Source organism: Tympanuchus pallidicinctus, unplaced genomic scaffold (assembly GCF_026119805.1).
Source record: "Tympanuchus pallidicinctus isolate F22 unplaced genomic scaffold, pur_lepc_1.0 scaffold1, whole genome shotgun sequence".
NCBI lineage: Eukaryota > Metazoa > Chordata > Aves > Galliformes > Phasianidae > Tympanuchus > Tympanuchus pallidicinctus.
In genome coordinates, this window is record NW_026294618.1 from 74,192,661 (window position 1) to 74,215,962 (window position 23,302).

Consider the following 23,302-nt stretch of genomic DNA (forward strand, 5'->3'; position numbering starts at 1 on the left):
TAATTCTGCATAAATAATATTCTCTTATCAGCAGGACTTCAAAATATTCTTATGAAATGGATGGCATCTCTGTATCCTGTGGAAAGAGTGAATCTGGTCTGTAAAAGCTAAATACACTGATGGTGGTCTAATCAAGCTTCACTTCTGGAAGTGCTGACTAGCCACTTCTGCTGCCAAAAGGGATCTAAACTGCAAACGTTCAGTGTGATAGTGAATACTTATGACAGTGAGCATCCTAATCAAATATGTTTTTGATACTATAGGTAAGTGACTTCTCTATATTCAGCTGAGTCTGCTCTTCTAATTACAGCAGTTGATATTATCCATACGCATTCATTCTTTCATAAGTGAACGTAGTAGAATCATGTTTACTGGATGGAAGAATATGTGAAGACTTGGGCTTTGCAATCTTGATTTAAAACAAACAAACAAGGTTGTTGTAGTATTTAATAAAAGCAGTGTTATGGTATTTTCTGTTACACGTTGACAGTTACTGGTACTTTATGAAGTGTTCCTGTTCTCATGTCTGCTAAACTTGTAACAAAGTCATAGTGAAGCTAGAAGACATTTCTTCACTTTTACTAAACATGGAACTACCAGTTCTTTTTTTCAATATAGAGCTCAACTGTAGGTATACAAATATGCTTGATTTCGTTACAGGGCTTTGCAATTAAATTAATAAAATCATCAACATAGGAGGGAAGAAGAGGAGCTAAATCCTTTTCTGAACCGTAGTGGTTACCTCATGTTGGAGACAGGCCTGAATCTGGCTGCAGTAACCTAAGCTTTAGTTCTGATGAAACAGAATTGTGTATACTTGTTTCTTTCCTGGGCTTTCTTATGTTATTACATAGCTCTGAGTTTGATAGTGAAATTGAAGTCATTGATAAGGGATATTTTGCTCTATTGTATTTGGATTGGCATGTTTAATTCTCCTGATCTCCCTTCAGCGTGCAAGTGGTCAAATATCAGAAATTTGGGATAGCTCTACTCAAAGAAAATAACTGAGCAAAGTCATCATGAAGTGTCTCAGCACCTAATATAGATTGTATGCAATTTGTTCAGTTGGAGATTTTATATTCATTAATGAAATGATTACTACATAAGTGATAGCATTTTTTCTTTATTGTAGTAACACTCCTACCATGCATCAAAGAATGAACCTGAGTAAATACATTTGTTGTGCTTTGATTTAGGAAGATTCTAGAAATCAAGAATGCACTAAGAAATTAATCTAGTTAACTGGCATTATTATACACTGAAATGCTGAGAAAGTTATTCTTAAATATGGGATAGAAATATCAGCTGAAAATGTTACTGAAATTTAGGACAAAAGGTAATGCTGGAGAAAATCCAAACTATAGCTGTCCTGTTTATTACTCTTACAATTTTTGATCCAATTAAGCAAAACATCTGTAACAGAAACATTCATGGGAGACAAACAGAAGTAGCTGTAAGTAGGATATTTAGTAAAATTTAGCAGATATGCTCTCAGTTGATAATTTTCACTTAAGACATTCAGTGAATGCATTTGAATGTGGAGATTTTGAGGTCAGTTAGCACCCAAGTTTGCATCACAAACAGGTTTTTAACAACTAGCAGATTTGTCTAACTTTTTTCTTAATCTGGAATTCATTGCAATAACTGAGAATAACTGGAATGCCATTGTTGTTGACAGAGATGAGTAAATGCAATCTTGATTAGTTCCATTCTCAACTTTTTGTTTGTTTTGGTTTGTTTGGTGGTTTGTGGTTTTTCTTGGTGGTTTGGTTTAAAATAAAAACAACATATATTTAAAAATGGAAAAAGCTGTTCTCCCACTCTGCACTCAGCAAAGAGAACTGGTTAATGGTCTGAAGAGGTAATCAAAACCAAGCGGGATGATTGTCCTGTAACTAATACATGAATGTTCAGAGACATTAAAAATAAAAATAAAAATTTAAAAAACCTAATATTTGTATTGCCTTAAATCATCTCCTTGGAGGTCAGTCACAGTGAGAAAACCCACCTTCTCACTAAACTATAAAAATGATATGATTTGGGAAGTTTCTGTAGTTGGTCTTATTTTTCTCTTTGTTTCCTGTGTCTGGCATACAGACTTTGCTAGTGCAGTGTTCTGAAGCGATACCTCCCATAACTTGCCATCAGAAGGTCTGTGCTCACATGAGGCTGATTTCTGTTCTGTTACCATTTTCTAACAGATATTTCAGGTCTGAGAGAGAACTTGGTCCTGGTGAAATGACTGCAGATTCAGCTTTTAATACAGAGAGACATGTTTGTTTTAAACTGGAATGTAAGAGAGCAGAGGGCATTTTCAGTCTTCAGAGAAGCACCAGTCAGTGAGTATTCTGTGCTTATGGATATTTTGGATTGTAGTTAAGTATACTTATATCCATCAGAGTACATTGTAACTAAGAGCACTGTCATGAATTTCATGATGTATCGGATAAACCAGAGTATGGCTGGGGGCAGAAGCAGGGGAAGAAAAAAGGAGGAAAAAAAAAAAAAATTACATCCTTTACCACATCCTTTACCTTTTAGGGTCTATAAAAGCTGCCCACCACCAGGCAATATTGAGAGGTACAGTCTGACTTTTTCCACCTAGTCCACCGCACAGGGACCATGCTCAAGAAAGAGCTTTATTAAAGGTGTTTTATGTTAAAAATCCATAAGGTTGGAAAAAAGCAACGTGAGTCTGACTACCACCTTTATTCTTTCTGATCAGACAATCTCATTACCAGCAACTCAATAGATAAATTTCTTCTGACTTTTTAAGTACTTCCTGTCAAGATACAGGAAGGAAGAGTAAGCCAGTGATAATTTCAGTAGACCAAACCTCATGGTAGTTGCAACAATAGCACAGCACATAGGGGGTTCTCCTACTTGAATTTCTAAAGGGAAAAGAAAAATAAAACCAGTTGTCTTGGGTCTGAAGTTATTTTTTTCCCCTCTAAATGAATGGAGATAATCATAAAACTGTGTCAGGCCTTTACAACACTCCAACTTTCTCGTATTATCTACTATTTGTTACATAGAGTTCTTGAATTTTAATTTTCCAAACAATTCACTAAGTACTTTCTCACCACTTGTCACTTCTGGCTTAAAAAGTGAATGAGAAGCAAAAGAAATTGTTTTCATGAATGAATAAATTGAAGGCAGCTTTCTGCATTATTTCTGGTGAGGAAATACAGGTGGCAGATAAATAGTTTATCTATACTTGTATTAAAACTTTGGCTGCCATAACATATCTGTGTTACACAAAGCTTTCATGTTTGTTAGACGGGGGTTTAACAAAAAGAATAGCTTTGTTTTTCTGAGTATGTTAAAGTTGTACAAATAATGGAGGCTTTTATCTACCTTTTAATGATTTAGTTGTGCTCTGCTATTAGGTATACTTCTAAATTGTTTTTTTTCTTTAAAACCAATTTAAGTTCAGGTTAAGAAAACTGATCAACACATAGTAAGATAATTTGATTGCATCTCTGGAGCTAATGTCTCCAAATCAGTAGTGTAATCCACTCTAACATGAGTCTGATTCTCTGACTTTCTCTATTGAACAGGAATTCATCTTAAAAATGAACAGGAAAAAAAGTTTGCTTTGGAAGTAAAGGATGTTTTTTCTGAAATAGCTGGTAAAACACAATTAGACAGCAGTTAAGTTGTTTGCTCATACTATGTAGGAGATCTGTGGAAAAATAAGCAGTAAGTAATCTAAAATTAGAATAGTACATTCTCTCACAGCAGGAAATAACTGCTCTCAGTTCTTCTTGAAAATCAAAGAAAAACAAACTTTTAACAAAAAACATCAAATTTTTTCTGTAATCTTTGTAAAACATTACGCAATGTAAAGCAATACAATGAAGTAGGAGATTTTTTAATAAATTAAAACACTGTTAGTATCTAGAGCATTAAATATGACTATTCTGCCAGAATTACTATGAATCAGAGGTAATGTCTGGTTTATTAGTGTACTGTGTACGTACCATATAATAATGGAAAACAACTTAAAACTTTCTGGCCTTAAGACACTTATTGTGTGTCTGTGTCTGAACTCACTTTTCGTGAGAAAAGACCATCTCCAAATTTTAATTATCAGCTTAATTAAGAAAGCTCACTGAACTTACCAAGGGTTAGCTTGTTTGAGCAAAATCAAGTGATTCTGGGGTGCAAATGTTCTGCACAAGATATATAACATAATTCCTCCACTGTCTGTGACGTATTGGTAAGACTCAGAGTACTGTTTTGGGCACCATAATTCAAGAGAAACACAGACTGGAGATGGTCCAGGAGGGAGTAAGGGAGTAAGAAGGATGTGCAACAGTCTGGAGGGAGCAGACAGGAGTGTGGAATGAATTGGCATTGTTTAGTCTAAAGAGAAGACTAATGAAAGGTGAAACGACAGCCTGTAGAACTGTTACTGCAAAGCAGAAAACACAAAATATAGTTTGGAAAAGAAATAATGAAAAAAACAGATCTGTTAATGTTTTATTAAAATTTTCTGTCTACATTTGGTTTCCAGTTGAAATGCAAATAACCTGCCAATATTGTGTAGTGCAAGTAAGCTCTGCACATATGTTTTAACTTCAAAGTCCACTCTAAAAACATTGTAAACTCTTACTGGGATCTCTTGATGATTTTTATATTAAATAGATGTCTACAGTAGATCACGTCCACTTGAGATGGTAGGATTTTAATTCCTGAATTGAAACTGAATGTAACCTATTCCACTGCAAGTAGCAGCATTCTATTTTCATGTGGGTTTTCATTTGATTTTTCACACCAACAGGGGAAAATATTATAATATGATAATGGTTTAATCACACTTCCTCATTGAGATTTGTCTTTCTGAACTGAATGAGTTTTGATCATGCTATTTACACTCTGGGCCACTTTCTTATTTCCAAAACTGAGACATAGTTTTAGACTTTCAAACCATAGCTTTTCAGCTGTTCCAAATCTTTCTTTCCTTAAACAGGAAACTTTATTATTTTCCTTTTTGTAACTTAACTTTATTCTTATAACTTAGAATGTTTTGGAATTTAGTTTTCCGTCCTGTCTTCTTGCTCCGTTCCTGTTCATTTCTACAGATTAATATAATAAATTCAACGAAAAAATCTGTTATAGCTGTAAGCAAGGCATAAGCAATCCAGGAGAGAGGTGTAGATACACATATCATTTAAAAAAAAATCTTATGAACTATAAATACCAGGAAAATAAAAGAGCAAAGAACATCTTAGACTCCTAAACTTGAATCTCTGGAACTTCTTTCTTCCTCTGTGGAAAGGACTTAATATACGTACTAATTACGTTTACTTTATTACCTGATCTTTAGAAAGACAGTTTATCTGTGATCCTGGTCAGAGAAGATGAAGCTGGACTTTCCTGTTCAGAGTGCTCCTAGACATCACCAGAAGTGTCAGGTAGATGGTGTTCTCCCCCATCATAATGGTATTTTACCTAATGCATTATTATTACTGTACAGTACCAAATGAATGAATGATGCACAAGAATGCATCAGTACTTTGAGTTATATGTGTAAGGCTGCATCATTTGGAGTAAAGCTTAGAAAATTGCTTTTGCATTTCAGATGCATACTTAATACTATCCTGAAATGTCTGTGGTGAAAGTGTCTGAACGTTCCTCAGCTGTACCTGCAGGAGAAGGAATGCAAAAATGTTAAATCTCCCACATTTATATTTGTTGTGAAATACTGGCATGCTCTTGCAGTCAAACCAAATTGTTTATTTTTTTTAAATATCAGATGGAAATTTGGAGAATTTCAATTACTTACGTAATTCTCATGTGTTTCAGAATGAATGGATTGATCTCTAAATATGCCTATGTATAGTTTACTTCTTCCAAAAAAAAACCAACTTATTTTTCATATCTTATATACAATCTAAACCTCTGCTCTTCTATTTTGAAACTTCTTCTTGTCCTATTACAACAAACCTGCTAAAGAGAATGATAGATTGGTGGCTAATCTGTATTTATACACAAATAGCATATGGAAAGAAAACATATTTTATTGGAAAACATTTAAACTTGGCATGTTTATTTTCAGTCAGAAATCTATCATAATTTCATTTTTTCTTAATATATTTTTTCAGACTAAACTTTTTTTTGTTCCATGCTTGAAACTCACAAGAATTATTTACTTTGAACAAACAGTAATAAAGCTGCACATTTCACAAAATTTTATGGGAAGTGGAGTTATTGGATAACAAGGGAGGGAAATCTGATCCTTGACAGGCACCATTTGTCACTGGTCTCCACATGAACATCAAGCTATTGACTGCAGCTCGTTGAGAGTGACCATCCAGCTGATTCCTTATCCACAGAGTGGTCCATCCATCAAATCCATGTCTCTCCAACTTAAAGATAAGGATGCTGTGTAGGACAGTATCAAGAATTTTGCGCTAGTCCAGGTAGATGACGTAAGTTGCTCTTTGCTTGTCTGTCAATTCTGTAACCTTTTCATAGAAGGCCAAGGAATTTTCCAGGCTTGATTTGCCCTTTTTGAAGCCATGTTGGCTGTCAAAAATCACCTCCTTATATTCCATATGTCTTAATATGATTTTCAGGAGAATTTGCTCCATAATATTGGTGGGCACAGAAATGAGCCTGTCTGGGCTACTGTTCCCTGGGTCTTCCTTTTTTCTCTTTTTAAAAATGAGGGTTCTCTTTCACCTTTTCCAGTCACAGGAAACTTCACTGGACTGTTAGAACTTCTTGCCTTTTCTCTTCTCTAGTAATCCTTTTTCCCACTGCTTTGTGTCCTATTCCTAGTGTCCACATAGCAATGCTTAGATTATGGTCTTTGGTCTGATTCAGTCTGGACACTAATATGAGGGAAACAAACAAAAAAAAACCCAACAGTCTTATTTCTCAGATTTATGTTGGAATCTAGAGCAGACTATAGCAACATGCAGGTGAACAGCAGCAGTCCACTGACCTTCAGCAGTTTAACTTTAGACATGGTTTTATTATCACAGAATTGTAGAGGCTGGAAGGGACCTCTAGAGATAGAGTCCAACCCCCTGCCAAAGCAGGCTGTCCAGATCAGATTGCAGAGGCAGGCATCCAGGCTGGTCCTGAACATCTCCACAGGAAGAGACTGCAACCCCCTTTGGAGCACTGGAATAGGCTGCCCACATCCTGTGAAGAAATTCTTCTGCACATCTATTGAGTTTTTGTGCATTTTATCCATTTGAAGGAATCTGTGGAGTAAGTAAGGTAGACACGGAACTTCTTCCTTCAATCCATCTGTCCAGCCCTGTAAATAGAAGTCTATTGCTTATTGAAGTGACAGTGTGAGTTGTGGTATTTGTAGGCATTTTTCTATGTCAAGTCAGTCTTGGTCCCTGGAGGTGGCATGGGAAAACAGAAATGTCAAATCATATATACCCCAATTCTGGATGACCCCAAGGGTCATTGTGAAAGGAAGCTGTTCTTTTGTATCCTCTCCTAGTTTCCAAATATGGGTGTATCTGGGTAACAAGAGGAAGATATTCTTCTTCTGGGGCCATGATTAGAAGAGAATGCCAAGCCATATCTCAGGTTATAGCAGAAGTGAACAAGTGGTGGAGCCATCATGTGTAACTAACTCTGTGTTTGAGCCCATTTTGCTCTCCAAAATGGTATGATAATATCACATGCTCATTCAATACAGAGAACAAAACAAACAAAATCGCAGCAGACAAAGTCCTTTACCAAGACAAGCTATTTGAGAGTCTAAATTAACTTAATAAAACACTGTACTCATTTTCATTTCTTTAATTTTTTTCTCCTCTTATTTCCACTGTCTGCTAGTTTTCACGTAGGTGTAAACATGATAAAGGTCTTCAATGATTCATGTTGTACAACAACTGTAAATTTTCATTAATGCTGAGAATTCAAACTGAGAATCACTTTTCAAAAAGCATGCATTCTTGATTTAAAAAAATGCTAAAAAATAGGTAAATAATACCATTAATTTTAGTAGAGTGTTCCTGTGTTCTTCACCTTCATCCAACAACAACAAAAAAATCCATGTCTAGTTTTGTTTCATTTAGTTCCAATACTTACCTAATGGAATTTTGTCACTTGTCTCCTGGACTGAAGAGTCCATTACCTTCTTGCCATTAGTAAGGATTTTAAAAGTGTATCCTGGATAAGGTAAATAAGCTGAGTTCTCGAAACCTTGCTCTTTACAGGTTACTTTTTTTTCCCAGTACTTAAATGTTTCTCTTTACAATTCTCTGAACTTTTTTCAGGTTGCAACATCAATCCTCAACTGTATGCCATTAGCTTGGATGTAGCAGTAGTCATTCTAGTGCCAGGTACAGAAGTAGGACTGAAATTCTCTTGCTTGTACACACGTCTAATAATTAGCCTTTTCTGATGATTGGCAACACACGATATCTACCTTGATATGATGATTGTGTTTTTCTGCAAGACAAGCCTCTGTGTTATTTTCTGTAACTATAGCTTTTTCTTTGACTTCTATGACTACATAGAAGTTTCATGTTGCCATTCTCCTCATGTGCTCACTTCCACATCATCTAGTAGTAGTGACCTGCCCTTCATTGTCCCTGCCTTTTTTTTTTTTATACTTATGCAGGTTTTTTCTGTGATAAATTTACAGTCAGGAGAAATTGATTTTATTTTCTAGATTAATGATTAAAATGCTTCACTAAAATAAGCACAGTACAGAAACATGGCTTTTACAGAATCAAATTAGAAATGCAACTATTTGGTGCTGATTTTCCTATTTTGAAGTATTTGGGGACATTTTTTTAATAGGCTATTATAGTCTTCTAGATCCTTTAGTCAAAATATTGGCAAAAAAAAAAGGTTAGAAACATAACACTAGTATATTACATTAGTATGAATACCTCTATAATCATAAACAGTAATCCTATTGAAGACTTTGCTAGACAAGTTATATTTTCAGTGCACACACTAGCATTGATATGATCTCCTTTTAAACTCTCTGTAGTTAATCTTAAGTCCTCGACACACCCTACAAATATCAATATCAGGCTTGAAGTTTTGTGTTTACTTTTGCTAATTCATTTACTCTTTCAACATGCTATCACAATATTAGCTTTCAGTTAATCCTCTGCTTTTTTAAGTGCCTTGAATGATATCAACAATGACTCTTACATGGTTCATCATCGGTAACTGCCATTTGATGACTGGAAAGCCAGAGCATACCTCTATTCATCTTCTGTAACATGGATGAAATACTTGCCTAATTATAGGATTCACTTGAAAGAGTGGCTAAGTTATCTGAGACCTTTCCCCAGTTTTAGGGGCTCTGCTGACCTCCGGGACCAGATGGATCACTGAGATGGAGTTTGTCAGCTTGGTTTCAAGCATCAGCACTTTGAAACACTTCGTGCTGTTTGGGAACTGCACCCAAACACTTCCACCAGGATGAATTTTCTAAAAGCAGATTTTTAAAAGTAACGGCATGAAAGTAATAGACTTGACATCTTGTGGATGTGTCAAGTAGGTGATACATTAAAAAAATGGTTTGTGTTAACCTGCCTGTTTGAGCCTAAGAGATCGTAAAGAGATTTTAGGCATCATGTAAATGCACACATATACCTAAACACTTGGCAGTAGAACATTTACCCATCAGGTCTACTTGATAGCAAGTAACAAGATGAAAATCCACTTTGAAATAGAAAAACAGGAAAAAGACCTATGATATAATGTGGTCATAGTACTAGGTTAATACCAAACCAGGTATCAGACACAGTGTTATTGGTTTCTGATGGAGGGGAGAAACTGAGGAAGCTTAATTTTCGGTGGGAGTAATGAAACAGTTGTTGGCCTGTACATTCTTGTCTGGTACATCTCAGTCTTTCTTATTCTGATTGCAGTTGTATTTCTTTCTTACTGTATTTTAGAAACCAGATAAAAAGGTTCTATGTTTCAGATGTAGTACAAGAGAGCTGGAAAGAAACTAGTGTGTAACTGATCTCTGGTGTAGAAGGTGTAGAAGGGCTCAGGTGTAGAAGGGCTGAACATAATACCAAGGGTTTAGACCGTGGTGTTATGAATCTTTTCTTATGTACTCCCCTCAACTTTTTGCTCCACTCATGCACACATAGAAGTATTTGAGTGGCACACTTGACTGGGGCACTGTCACAGGTGAAAACTATAGTGTAGCTGCATGTGGTTGTGCCAGAGAATTAAAGAAGGTAACACAGAGACAGCAAGGGAGAAGCAATGGGGTTTGGCCAGTTAAACTGCTCTATCCCCAGCATTGGAGTCTTAGATTAGTATGCATTGATTGATGCCAGCCAGTATTCAAGAAGTTCTCTTGGAAGAAATTTCACCTTGTGCTGGAGAGAGCAGTTCTGCATCCCCTTTGTTGTGGTTACACAAGTGTTCTAGGCTCAGCAGTATAATCTGAGGGGAAAAAAAAAAAGTTCTCATGTCTAAAAACCGTAGATTCTTTAACAGAAGACAGAATCAAAGGAGGTCAGGACCTCCAGAAATCTTTTCGTTGCATCATCCTCCAGTGTGGGACACTTAACAACATTCCAGGCAAGGATTCCAGCTCTTCACCACCTTTTTAGGTAGAAAACTTTTGTAGCTTTTTCTTGCTGTAATTTAAGCCCCAATACTTGTCATAGTAGGTAGTGTAAACAACAACAAAAAGTCTTCCCTCTCCTTTTGCAGGAGCATTATATTTGTGGGGAATAGAGTGTCCCTTTTCCAGCCTACTTGAAGCCAAACGATCCAATATCTTCCATCTTTTATCAGAAGCATATTCTAAATCTCTGCTCATTGTCATTACTCTCTGGAATTCTCAGCTAGTCAATATTCTTCTTTGACTGTAGTGCCTAGATGAGACAAACTATTTCAGTTGAGGCCCTACCATTGTTGAGTACAGCAGGAAGCCTATTTAACACAGCCTGTAGGCTCTACTCCGGCTTAGAAATCCTAATGTGTTTTTTTTTTTCACAGTAGCATGACAGTGTTGACTCATGCTTAGCTTGTGATTCAGTCTATCATCCCATGGACTCTTAAGAAGAAAAGTCACTATCCAGTTATTTTCTATCCTGTATCTGTGCAGCTGATTTTTCCTGTCTAAATGAAGTATCTCTCCCTCCTGAACAGTGATCGGATGGGGATGGGAGCCATCTTCACCCTTCCTGTAAAATCTTTGCCAACACTTTTTGTGTTTCTTATTGCAAAACCCACAGCATACTCAAGGACTAGCTATTCTTCAGATAAGTCTTTTATTTTTTTAGAAGGAAAGGGAGTAGGGTGTTCAATGAGTACCAGCTCTATTAGCAAATAACCACTATGCAGACAAGAAGATAGAAGAATCTCCTCAATTTGTGTGGTAAACTCTATAAATTCTGACTTGTTTGACCAGGGATTAAGCCCAAATGTGAAGCAAACAGTGTTAAGAAGAAAAAGGCAAAAGCTGACATTGATTAAACCTTGGCAAAGTTCCATGACGTCAAGCAGACTATTAAAATTTTAGTCAGGAAAATATATTTCCAGCATATATAGGTTTTCTCTCTGCTTTCTTTTTCTAGTATTTTATATTTATAAGTTTATAAAGTTCTTAGCTCACATTTAATAACCAAAAGTAAATAAACAGATCCTCAGCATTTTATTTTGGGACCAAAACTTGTGCTGAACACTCTTGAGAGAGTATTGTAGAAATAAAAATATGCATAAATAGAAGTATCAAGTTTGATTCTAAGTACTTTTTTTTGTAACTGATTATTTATTGCTAGATCTAAGAAGTATTCAGCTGTAGCAGTAACTATGATATAAGATGCTAGATTGATTAAATTTAGCATGTTTGCTTCAAACCTCCCCAAAGTCCCAAGATTGTTCAAATTTCCCTTCTAAAACTGCTAAGTTTTTGGAATCAATATTCAGTTAGTCTCTGTTTAAATTAGTAAAACAAACAGATTTGTTGATTGGAAAGACACATTTTGGGCACTGGTCTGCTGTGGATATTTTTTATTAATCTTATTTCCTCTAATGTCCCGATATAATTTTGAAGCACTTATTTTTACAGTTTGCATAATCCTGCATTGCTCAAAAAATCACAAACAGTTATCAGTTAAGGTTTTGTTGCAGACTTCTGTGTAGCATTAACTCATATGTTAATATAACTGTTATTATGGTCCTCATCAGAAGCGTCAGAGAATACAAGCACAGGAGAAAATCTTGATCAGTACAAAGGATTTTATTCTAAAATGTCACAAAATTAGGTGCTGTCCTTTAGCTCTGAACTCCTAATGTTAATCTCACAAGGATAAAATTTGTTAACAGATTTCCAGAAGAGTATGCCGGAAGGGTATGACATCAAAATGAGGAGATACAGATACATCCTAAAAGAATGTTTGCAGCGGAGTTTACCAACAGTAACCAGCAGTTGAGCTTCACAGTCCATGCATAGACAAGTTGTTGTATTCTTATTCTTCTAAACGTATACTGAAGGTAAGACTGACTTAGTTTTTTTCTCCAGTGAAATTCTGAGATTCATATATAAATCCACTGATGGACAAATTCTGAAAAAAAAATTATAAATCTGAAAAATGGCTAATTCCTTCATTCATTGGCTTTCTCTAGTTTGCATTTGACAAAGTGTTTTCAAAGAAACAACCCTTTGCTAATATTGCTGTTTAAGCTTTGGCTCTAGTTACATAGAAAACAGGCAGGATGTAGTTCCTCTATTTCTAAATAAGTATGAGAAGACTATAAGTTACTCGTTAATGAAGTCTTTAATTGAGCTACCAAAATTTAGATGCATCACAAAAATAACTGTTTATGAGCAACCAAGTTGTGTGGTTTCTGCCACATGCACATGTTGTGTTGAATTATTCCTGCAACTGTTTCAACCATTCAGCCTTATTCTCCTCAGTCTCACCTCATAATAATAAGCTTTGAACGATACCTTGAAATGCAGTCTCATGGCACTTTTGATAACGACAGCCTCATTAAACTGCCATATATAACTCTCTTCCCTCTTTCTCCCCTTGTGTTTAAAACCAGGTTCTTTACCCCTCCTCAACTGAAGATTTGTTTCAACAGTACATGATGTGGGAGTGAATGCAGGTTTTGGTGTTTCATAGAGGAGGTGCTTTGGAAACAGGTGCCGACAGAGCCTGGCATGGAAGCAGTGCAGCTTACTGCTAGGATCTCTTTCCAGAGTTTTTCTTGAATAATCCAATGAGGTAATCATCTGATCCCTCAATAGACAACGTAGCCAGGGAAGGCAGGAAGTCAAGGCTAACTTTAAGAGCTTAATCTTCCAAATGAGAACCCAAAAGTATCTTTTCAGCTCTTTCTGAGTACTAAGCCATTCTCCTACAGCCACTACTGTTTCAAAATATACTTTATAGATCTTGCTTCTGGGTAAAGAAATTTCTGGAAAAGGAATTGCTGACTTAGCCTACAGAAACTCTGATGACTTGTTTATGGCACTTTTGGAAAGAAGTTTTGATAAACCACATCTTTTCCAACTGCTCACCTTCTTCAGTTTCTCATTTCTTGTTCTCCTTGACAGAAATGCTTGTAAGGTGTCTGCACTCAGTCAGCTCTGGATCTTATGCATGCAAAATAGTAAGCTTTCTTACAGATTTATTTGCTGGCAAACTGCTCCCCGCTGCAGCTCATTGCTCTGCTTCTCTGGTTTTTATAGTATGACATAGGTACTGCTCTGTAGCTTTTTTTTATGTAGTACTGCAGTTAACAAATCATCCACTAGAAAATGGCCATAAAACACAGTGTGACCAAAAAGTGTGACTGTTATATGTAACTAAAGCACACACAAAGCCAAACAATGATCTCCCAAAAAATTACTATGCTGAGAATTACCAGAAAACCCCACCTAACTTTTAAATAAGGAGACACCTAGAATAGAATAACCTGTATTTGCTTTTCAGTGTTACCTGTATGTCTGTTCCCATACATATCAGTTTTTTGCTGCAAGTCATGTGTATAACTCTACACTCAACAAATGTTTTCTTTCATTTCTCTTATCCTCTCATATTAAAAAATAGGTAGAGATTTAGTTTTTCCCTCCTAATGAACCAGCAGAAACAAAATTAATCTGGTACAGAAAAACTACAGCAGTCTGAATAGGGAAAAAATGCTTGGAAAAAGCATATTTTGGAAAAAAAGCTTTCCAGCTAATTAACTGTAAACCTTTCGTGTCTGCTACAGTGTTTGACCTTCTGCTCTCCACCTCCCCTGCTCAAGTGCTTCTTGTCCTGTACTGTAACATGGTAGCTGTACCTCTGCAGCCTGTGTGGCTCCAGGCAGCGCTCAGTGCATGCTCTGGTTCTACTGGAACTGCTTCCTTTTATAGAGTTATGAATCAGGCTCGTCAAAACAGCCTACGCTTTTCCACTAGTAAAATTGAAGCCACTCACACATGTTACAGTTGGATAATTTCCAGAAAGAAAACATAAGCTGGAGGTTTAGTATAGGAGCTGAGTTCAAGCCCTGCAGCCACACTCTTCCATTGTCTGGGCCTTCTCCATAAGCGATGTGGCTTCTGGCTGCACCACATTCATTTTCTGTGCTGGGTCTGGGTGCTTACGAGGGTGTGCAGTATGGAATATGTGGCTCTGGCTCATCAGGCATAAGGGTAGCCCTAGCAAGGTCTCCCCAACTCCAGATAAATGCTTTATCTGTTGAGTTATACAGGATGCTCTGTGAAGCACATGATGCATAATCATGCTCAGCAGTAGCTTAATGGACCAACTGTCTTGGATGACAGAGCCAAAGGATACCTTGCTTTAGGGTCCTAGCATCATCTTCCAGAGCCAGCTATGGCAGCAGGGGCAGTTCCTCATGTCACCCCAGTTTCTTGTAACATGCTCCCTCTGGACCAGCCAGCCCCTTTCTAGAGATTGCTAGCTCCCAGCATTGGAATACCTATGTGAGGCATCCTCCTTCTAGGCAAAATCAGCTGGGTAAGCTGAGCTACAAAATAAACCTCCTGCATTAACCCTGAAGCTAAAACAGTTCCCCTAAATGATCAGTGCTAAAACATACAGCTGTTCTTGTTCAAGAAGAGGTTTGACACTTTTTCTATCTCAACCAAATTCACTGGAAGGGAGAGAGCAGTAAAATGACAGTAATGACCTCAGTTATATCCTATCTAAACTCCTGTTCCATATCTGCCAGAGACACTAAGACATAGCCAAATTTTGTGGCTTAACATCAGTTGAATTACAGTAACAGAACAACTGTGAATTCTCATACAAGTTTGTTACATGGCAACTGAGGGTATGTTATTTATAGTTTTCAGCAATCTTGGAATCCGTACCCAGGTTCTGCACAGAAGGCCTGATTCCTTTCCAAAAAATTAAAAAAAAAAAAAGGGAACAGAAGTCAGTGAGCATGAGGATGGCTGGGAAGAACTGGGGGTTAAACCAAATACAGCTGCCTGCTAGGAAATGGAGTATTCCTCTTGAGGTCTCTCTTGACAGTTTTGACAGGTTTATAAGCAGGCCAATATAGTTTGGAATAGCAAAATTATCTTCCTAACCCCTGTAGTGATTGGCTTACCCAGACTGTCTAGACAGCACAAATATGTCTGTGCCAAGTCAGTGATCCTCCCCTCACCTGTAGCACAACAGCTGTTTTTCCTGTAGATGACTATTTTATTTTGTTGATGACTAATGTATAAAGCTGCTTCCTCAGTCACTCAGCATTCAAATACACCATTCATATCACTATCTGACTTTTAATTTGCAACCACAGATGCAGCTTTTTAGGGAAAGGAAGGTCAGACAGAGACGGTATCCATCACTGGATATTAGGTTTTCAGTTTCTTAGAGCAAAGGCCAAGTCTCCTTGTGAAGTAGTGCCAGCACTAAGAATAGAATTTCTGTACTTACCATGTCTTCCTTTCAGCATTCTCGTATGCTTTTTTTTTTTTTTTTTTTTTTTTTCTTTTTTGCTTCCATTGACAGACATCATTTTATTCAGGAAAAGGCTGTATCCACAAGTGTGTGCATGCATGTTATTTCTCATAACTTCTCTTTTTGAGCTAATGGGTGTAATAATTGTTTGAGTGATGTCGAACTGAGGATCAGGCTTTCCATTCAGTCACTGGCAGGCTTGTAAAGAACACATGGCTGCAGCTGCTTTGGGTGGAAGCAGTGATACAACTCCTCAACGCTTCTCTCCACTCCATCCCTTCTCCTCACCCTCCGGTTGGCTGACCTAAAGATTTCTCTGCAAATCCATCCGACAGACTGTAAAGTCTTGGCTCTGTTCTTGAGAACTGGAATTGAGCTGCAGGTCTATCAAGGAGCTCAATCAATGGCAATAAACCTGGCTCTTACTGTGGAATTAACAGCTTTCTCACCTTTCTGACATAAATGGAGTTGAGCAGAAGGCCCAATTAAGAAACTTACCATGCTGTTAAACACAGAAAGGGAAGTCAAGCTCTTGCAGCATTTGCAGAAATAAACACTGCTGGCCAAGCCCACCCTAGAACAAATCATGAGCAGCCTCATAAAGGTCATTTGCAGCCTCTGCCGGACATGATGTAAGCGTTGAGTGGCCAACGCAGCCCCTGCTGGCTCCCCTCCTGCCTGCTCTGGAAACTGCACACACCCACAGGGCACACTGCCTGCCTCCCTCCCAAGGGTCTGCCCTGCTGCACTGCCCTTCAGGTTCCAGAGTCAGTACTTGCTATGGCTTCTTCAGACCTGTCCAGATTACGCTGCTGCTGAACAGCTGTGTGTCACAGGAATGCTACAGTCAAATGCGAAATGTGGAAAATACGAGACAGGGACAGACACAAATGACTGTAGAGGGGAGCCTTAAGGACACTGGCCACCTCCATTAGAGTTATATTCATGTTTCTCTGAACTAGAGCCAAATTGTTAATTGTCATAGAACCCACCCACCTTCACATGCTATGAACTATATACAGACAAGAAGCAAATTGCTATGAAACTAGTGCTCTTAAGGAGCAAAAAAAAAACCATCAGTGAAAAAAGCTGTGCACAGCAACCACTGAGAAGCATCTTAGAAAAAGCCAAAGCGATTCAGCACATTTCTATAAGTAGAGCTTGGTTATTTTTTGCTAAAGTTTGGTAAGGTTTGGACTTAATGATCCTTCTGGGTCCCTTCCAACCCAGGATATTCTGTGATTCAGAACTGTATGAAAAGAATGAAATACCTTTATACATAGCAGAAGTGTCCAGATGTATTTCTCGTACAGTGATGCTTGGAGGATGAGTGTATGGCATTAGATGTTTTGTGCATTGAAATTCATCTTACACTACAACTTATTTCTCAGTCAGCCTTCAGAAACCCCTTGTGAGTTTTCCAAAGAAATCTTCTCTACCTTCTTCACTCTATAGCACATATATTACAAAGCACTGTTCTAAAAATGGTTTATCTCCTGATTAAGTCTTTTGGTTTTATTCCCATAGTTTCTATAGGGGCTTTCTTAACAGGGGAAAACAGCAGTGCAACTTGATGGTGAAGGTTATTTTCTGTCCTATTATTTCACTTGACTTTCCAAATTTACTCCACCATACATAACTCCCTCCGCCCACCCCCCAAAAAAAACACAACAAACCAATTTGAAGAGGAGGAGGATACAGTCTGTCACTTAGTGTATTTTTTGTTTTTGTTTTTTATCATGAAGCTACCACCACTTGTAAACAGCAGGCAAAAACAATAACAAGCCCATCTAAATTCACAAGAATTGCTGCCTGCAATACTTGAAAGAGAAGATCTCCTTTCATTCATTAGTTTTATCCACACAAACACAGTAATTTTAAAATCCGAACAGTTTGGAAAGCACCCGTTGATCCTCATTGCACCAAGGTCCAAGCTGAGGTTACCTTTGCTTTGCAGCAGCAAATGATAATTTGCACTCTATAAAACATTGTATGCATTTTGTAGGTGTGTGTATGGCTGTAGGGTGTCAGTTGTGGCATGAAAAGTCTGAAACTGACAGCTGAATCTCTAGTCTTAACAGGCACAGAAAAAGATATAATTTCTGGCCACTTGAAATTGAGGTGCATTAGTGAGACCTCTGTCCTTTTCTTTTTGTTTTGACCAAAGCCCAGAGATGGTTGTTTTCTGAACTACTATCATGGTGTCCTCCAGCTGTCCTGATGAGTACTCAGAGTACTTGCAGCCCCCACAGTATGCACTTTTGCATAACCCTTGCTCAGGTATTTTCAGAAGAAAACTATCCTGTTCACAGAGCAGTCTCTATGCTACTGGAGCGATACATTTCATTAAAGTACCATTTTGTGCAGCAAAACTTCTCATTCTAGCTACTTTTGTTTTCCCCTTTCAATATTACTAGTAATATCTGTGGTTATTAACACTCGGGCTTTCCAAGTGACTTGGTGAAGTTAAGGAAAACAGACCTTAATATTTTTTCCCCCAGTGTTATTTCTGTATATTTCCACATGGCCAATTGTGTTGAATCACAGCTCCCCCAGTACTCTATTTTACACAATACTCACTTAAAAATTAAAAACCAAACAGAAAAAAGAAACAACTTAAAGGACTCAAAAGGAAGGGCAGATTCAGTCCTTATTCCACACCCTTTCAATGCCCTTTCAATTAAACTGGCTTAACATTTGAAGAATTTGGAGATAGAATGTTTGATCTTGCAAGGAGCCAAGATCCCAACCTAACAAGTTACTTCTACAGAGTATGTAGATTTGGAGCCCGAGAACCAAGCACTTCCCAGGCTTTATCTGGTAGTCTGCGGCAAAAACAAAGTATCCTCAGCTTGCTTTCTTTCCTCTGATGCAGATTTTGGGTATTAAAGAACAAGAATCCATATAATAATTGATAAATGAATACACTTTTACAAACATAACCACTATCTCTGCCTTCTCTGTTTACGCTGGTGTTAGATAGGAGTGCTGGAGAATTTATTTATGGCAAGCTTGCAGTGGTATCCTTCATTGCAAAAATTATGTACCTGTCTCTAATCAGTGCATAGTAGCTCAGACAAATATTAGCTCTTCAAACAGCAGCTCACTGGAAGCAGCTGTGGTTATCTCAATTGCTTATGTCAGTCATCAGAGCAAAGTTTTTGTGTTTGCTTCTTTTTTAATTGCTGTTCCCTACAGTTCAAAGAATAGTTCTGTTCAGAGCTTCTTATCACACCAAGGCAACTCTACCAACACATTAACCAATTTATTTGGGCATCTAATTCCCAGCTTATTACTTTTAAAACTCTTTGAAAATTGTCTTTGATAATTAATCGCACTTGCTTTAACACCTGATAGAAGGGTATGCCTTGTTACTATTACCCAATGATAGAGTGATAGAGCTTTACCAGGCTCCTGAGATTAGGCTCTGGGTTCAGCTGGCCAGTTTGAACAGGCTTATAATGATGCTCTTCACCTGCAACTGACCTTCTTCCCATGTCTTTTTTTTTTTTTTTTTTTCCCTAGATCTCTGACTCAGCCCATTAGACAGCACACAATCTAACATCAATGAAAGCTGGAAGGACCAACCCTTAACCCTTAGCCACTACATTACAAACTGAAGTCAGCTGCCAGACATGAAATTGCCCCAGCCAAGAATCTGTAGCGCTTTTCTCTTCATGTACCAAGCATCACACAAGACAGGAAGACAAACACAGAGGAGGCAATGAAGCAAAAATATTAGCTAAGCTCTTAGTCTGGGCAAGAGCCTGAACATGGTAAGACTCCCTCTTGCTTCCCCACCACAAGATTCCCACAGCTGTTTGACATCTTTGTACAGCGCTCCTGCCAAACAGGTGTCCTTGCATCCCTGAGGGCTTCTAACAAATGACTATTTGCATTCAGTTTCTGAAATGGAAACTGTTTCCATTATGAGTAAAATGGCACTCTATCCAAGTATGAGATTCTGGGATCCCAAAGCTTGTGTGTTTTCATAACCTTATTCTTGACAGCACAAGCACCCACGCTTGAGGCAAGGCTCACTGAAATCCTTCAGCAAAAGAGCCACTCAGGTGCCGATAGGTGAAGGATATGACTGTCTTACCTACAATAAACCAGACAGCAGAATTCAATAGAAAGAACAGATTCTTGAACACCAACCCCTATTCCAGCACTGATGCAACCCTGCCACTCAGGGACTTCACTTAAGTTGTTTGTCTGCACCTGTGTGAGCAGACTTCAGTTCTGTTATCGCATTATAAAATTGGCTGTGCAAGCAACACTTCAGAGGCCTTGAGCCCAGAATCCAGAATTATTAGAGGACCTTTTCCCAGAAAGTCTTCCCCCAAATTAAAACTGACATTCAACCTAGTACTTAAAAGCTTCTTTATTTTATTCTTAAGCAACACCTTAAAAAGCAGTTACATCACAAGATCGGTATTGCAAAAAGAAGTGGAGGTGCAGGTCCAAAAAACAAAAACAAACAAACAAAAAAAACCCAACAAAGCAAAAACAACCCATAGTGCCTTCCAAGTATAAAAATATACACCTAAGTTATTATCCATGGAAAAGTGTACCACCATCTCTGCCTTGAGCTGGTCCTGCCAGCTTTTGGGTCATAACTCCCCAGTACAGAGCTCAAGAGCTCACATTAGAGGGAGCATCTCCGAGTTTCATGTCACAGGCATGATTCATAGAACAGTGGCTTAGCCGCAGCACATAGACCCCAGCATTAGGTTTTATGGTGGCATTCCATAGTTTTCCCTAGGGTGAGTGAGCAGCATCCAAACATCTCCTGGGAAGCATACGTCATGTACACAAAGCCATCTTCATCTTTGTAGTCCCTGTACACCTCTGCCATGGTCAAAGACATACTGGCTAGGCTTTTGTTGTTCACCAGCAGGTAGAAAGCTTGCGTAGCAGTCAGAGCCATCCTGCTTCTGATTGAAGAGGGAAAAGGAAATAAAGGACCAAGCATTAGCAAATTTAAGAAGGTTTCAACCTCACTCTATAAAATATATTCAGCAGAACAGTTGCAGCATTTCTTGCAATAGTTTATGCATGAAGTCATTGCTTAGTTTAACATCTCCATCAGAAAGTTAACTGTACTCGGAAGCAGGAGGCTTGCTCCAGGAAAAGGCTTAACCTGCAGGACCATAACCAACTGCGTTAACCTGCTACTGAGCCTGAGCTTGGGGTTGCCCATTCCTAAGAAGTGCCGAGTACAGCTATAATAGGGAATTTCAGCACAGTTTGTTACACTTATAGTCTGCCTCAGAAGAGTCTCATTCAGAGACTTACACATGAAGACTGGCTTGCAAGAGACAAAAGCATCTTTTATGTAAGTTAATAACTAGAAAGATGGCTTCCACACACTTTCTGTCATCTGAAAGCCTTACAATTCTCAGCACTCCGGCACAGAAAGTCTCTTTTGGGAGACCTCTTTGCCAGCGTATTTGTAAAGAACACCTGGAACGGAGCTGCCACGAGCCTGGGTAACCTGTAGGTGCAACAGGAGCAGGGCAGCAGCAGCCAGAAGCAGAGCACAGTCCAGAACGGGAACGGAGCAGCAGCCTCGCGCCGCTCTCGTCCACCAGCGAAGGGGAAGAGGGACCGCGGGAGCCGGGAGCCCCGAGCCCCTTCCCTCCTGCTCTCCCGTCCCAGCGCGCGCAGCCCCGTGCCCGGCGCGGGCGGCACCGGGGAGCGGCAGCGCACGGCCCCTACCTGATGATGGTGATGAGCTGCGTCATGGTCAGCTCCTCGGGGACGAGAAACTTGGTTTTGTCCAACAGGGGAAGGTATTTCTCCTTCTGGTATCTTTCAACGATTACCTGTTTAAATTAGAGTCACTCAGAAGCCCCAGCGACGTCCTGTTCCCCTCCTTCCAAAATACTCGAAGCAGAAGCCGGGAGCCTCCGCCCGCAAAGCAGCGAATTACCGGGATCTTTGTGGGGAACTTGGCCCTGATTCCGGCCACCTCCTCCCGCCGGGTGGCTGCGCGGGAGAGAGCACAAGCGTTACGCGCGCGCCGCCCGCCGCCCCTGTTCCGCCGCCGCACCGCCCCATACCCAGACTCTTGCGCAGCTTGAAGGGCCGCACCGCCTGCACCCCGGGACCCGCCTGCATCCCGCCGCCTAAGACCACCGCTACCCCGCGTCTCTTATGGCCCGGCCCGGCGCCGCCCCGCGGAATGGAGGTGCGGCCGCTGCCGGCCCCGTCCCCGGCCCTCCCGTCGTGGCCCGCCCCTCGCACCGCGCGGCCCACGCTGAAGAGCGGTGCGCGGCGGGCGAACTGCCCGCTTCGCCCTCGGCAGCTGCCTTGAAAGTATCAGTTTAGTATCCGTCCCAGCGGTGCACAACCTGCCGGCTTGCCTGGGTCGCGCCGAGTGAAGACGGATTGCCTCGGGCTGTGCATACGTACTTTGTACCAAAAAGAATGCCCACTATTTATTTCTACAGAAACTGCAGCATATTGGAGGAGCGTACTATTTCCTAGGGCATGTTCTCAGCTATGAAACACCATTTTTCACCAGTCACACCACTAGCTGCATTTTCACCAGTGGTGAACAAGAGCCTGCGTGCTGTGCTTGTAATCTGCCCCAGTGGAGGTGACTGCTGTCACTGCTGCTGAAGTGCACCTCCCTGTGCTCACATCCACTCTTCAATCTCCATCAGCATTCAGCAAGCATCAATGAATGTCAGTGGCTGCCATTTTCCACATATTGGAAGAATTCAGTTTAACACCTTTGCTTCATACACACTTCCACCTTAGACACCATTGTGTCAAACTGCCCCTCTGCTGACATCTGTCACACAGCAACAGCATGTAACTGAATACTGGTGGGAAGGGTTCAACTTCTACTGCCGTACCACCAGTGTCTGCCTCTGACATCGTGGGACACCATCACAAAATATGAAGCACTACCTTCAGGGCAGCCCTCATAAAATATGTAATATGGTTCATACATGACAGTAATACAACTTTTTTAATCTTTAATATTTTTTATTGAAACAAGACAAAATGAAAAAAGATAGCAACACCACCGTAACACTGGTGAGATACGTGACCTTGTTTGTGAGAAACTAACTCATTGGTGTCTGGTTCGCTGGCAGTGGCTGCAGCTCTTAGGAGCTCTGAAGGCATTTGCAACATTTTTGATGAAATTTACTCTTCCTGTGCTTCATCCTTGAAGAAATTGTTCACAGATGTATGTACTGCCTGACAGCGATTACAGGAATAAGGCATGACTGTGAAGCAAGGGATGTTTCTCTATGGTAAGAGGGGGTTTATAAAATCTGGTGAAGAAATATGATCACACTGTTGAGTTGAATGTCTGATGGCAGCTCTCTACATTCCATTTGAAAATTTGCAGATAATGTATTTATATTTACTAAAATGGAGTT

At 39.3% G+C, this 23,302-nt stretch overlaps 1 protein-coding gene and 1 long non-coding RNA gene across 3 annotated transcripts; one reads left to right on the plus strand and one right to left on the minus strand.

Moving 5' to 3' along the window:
* The first annotated feature begins 35 nt into the window (after nt 1-35).
* LOC128078392 (uncharacterized) lies at nt 36-12,459 on the plus strand. Of its 2 annotated transcripts, none has more exons than XR_008205640.1 (3): nt 36-263; nt 2,202-2,339; nt 12,298-12,459. It is a non-coding gene; the product is annotated as an uncharacterized LOC128078392 (long non-coding RNA). The 2 variants fall into 2 exon arrangements; XR_008205634.1 differs by lacking the exon at nt 12,298-12,459 and adding an exon at nt 3,561-4,092.
* Nucleotides 12,460-20,268: 7,809 nt separating this feature from the next.
* On the minus strand, nt 20,269-22,097 carry MAP1LC3C (microtubule associated protein 1 light chain 3 gamma). Its single transcript, XM_052689463.1, has 4 exons — nt 21,968-22,097; nt 21,838-21,893; nt 21,624-21,730; nt 20,269-20,839 (listed from the first exon to the last, which is right to left on the minus strand). The coding sequence occupies exons 1-4, from the start codon at nt 22,023-22,025 to the stop codon at nt 20,632-20,634; spliced, it is 429 nt and encodes a 142-aa protein (XP_052545423.1). The 5' UTR covers nt 22,026-22,097; the 3' UTR covers nt 20,269-20,631.
* Between the last annotated feature and the right edge of the window lie 1,205 nt (nt 22,098-23,302).

Coding starts and splice junctions, on each gene's coding strand:
- MAP1LC3C (XM_052689463.1), bottom strand. CDS start 22,025: ATGCAGGCGGGTCCCGGGGTGCAGGCGGTGCGGCCCTTCAAGCTGCGC. Junction 21,894..21,967: donor CAAGCTGCGCAAGAGTCTGG/GTATGGGGCGGT, acceptor TCTCCCGCGCAG/CCACCCGGCGGGAGGAGGTG. Junction 21,731..21,837: donor AGTTCCCCACAAAGATCCCG/GTAATTCGCTGC, acceptor TAATTTAAACAG/GTAATCGTTGAAAGATACCA.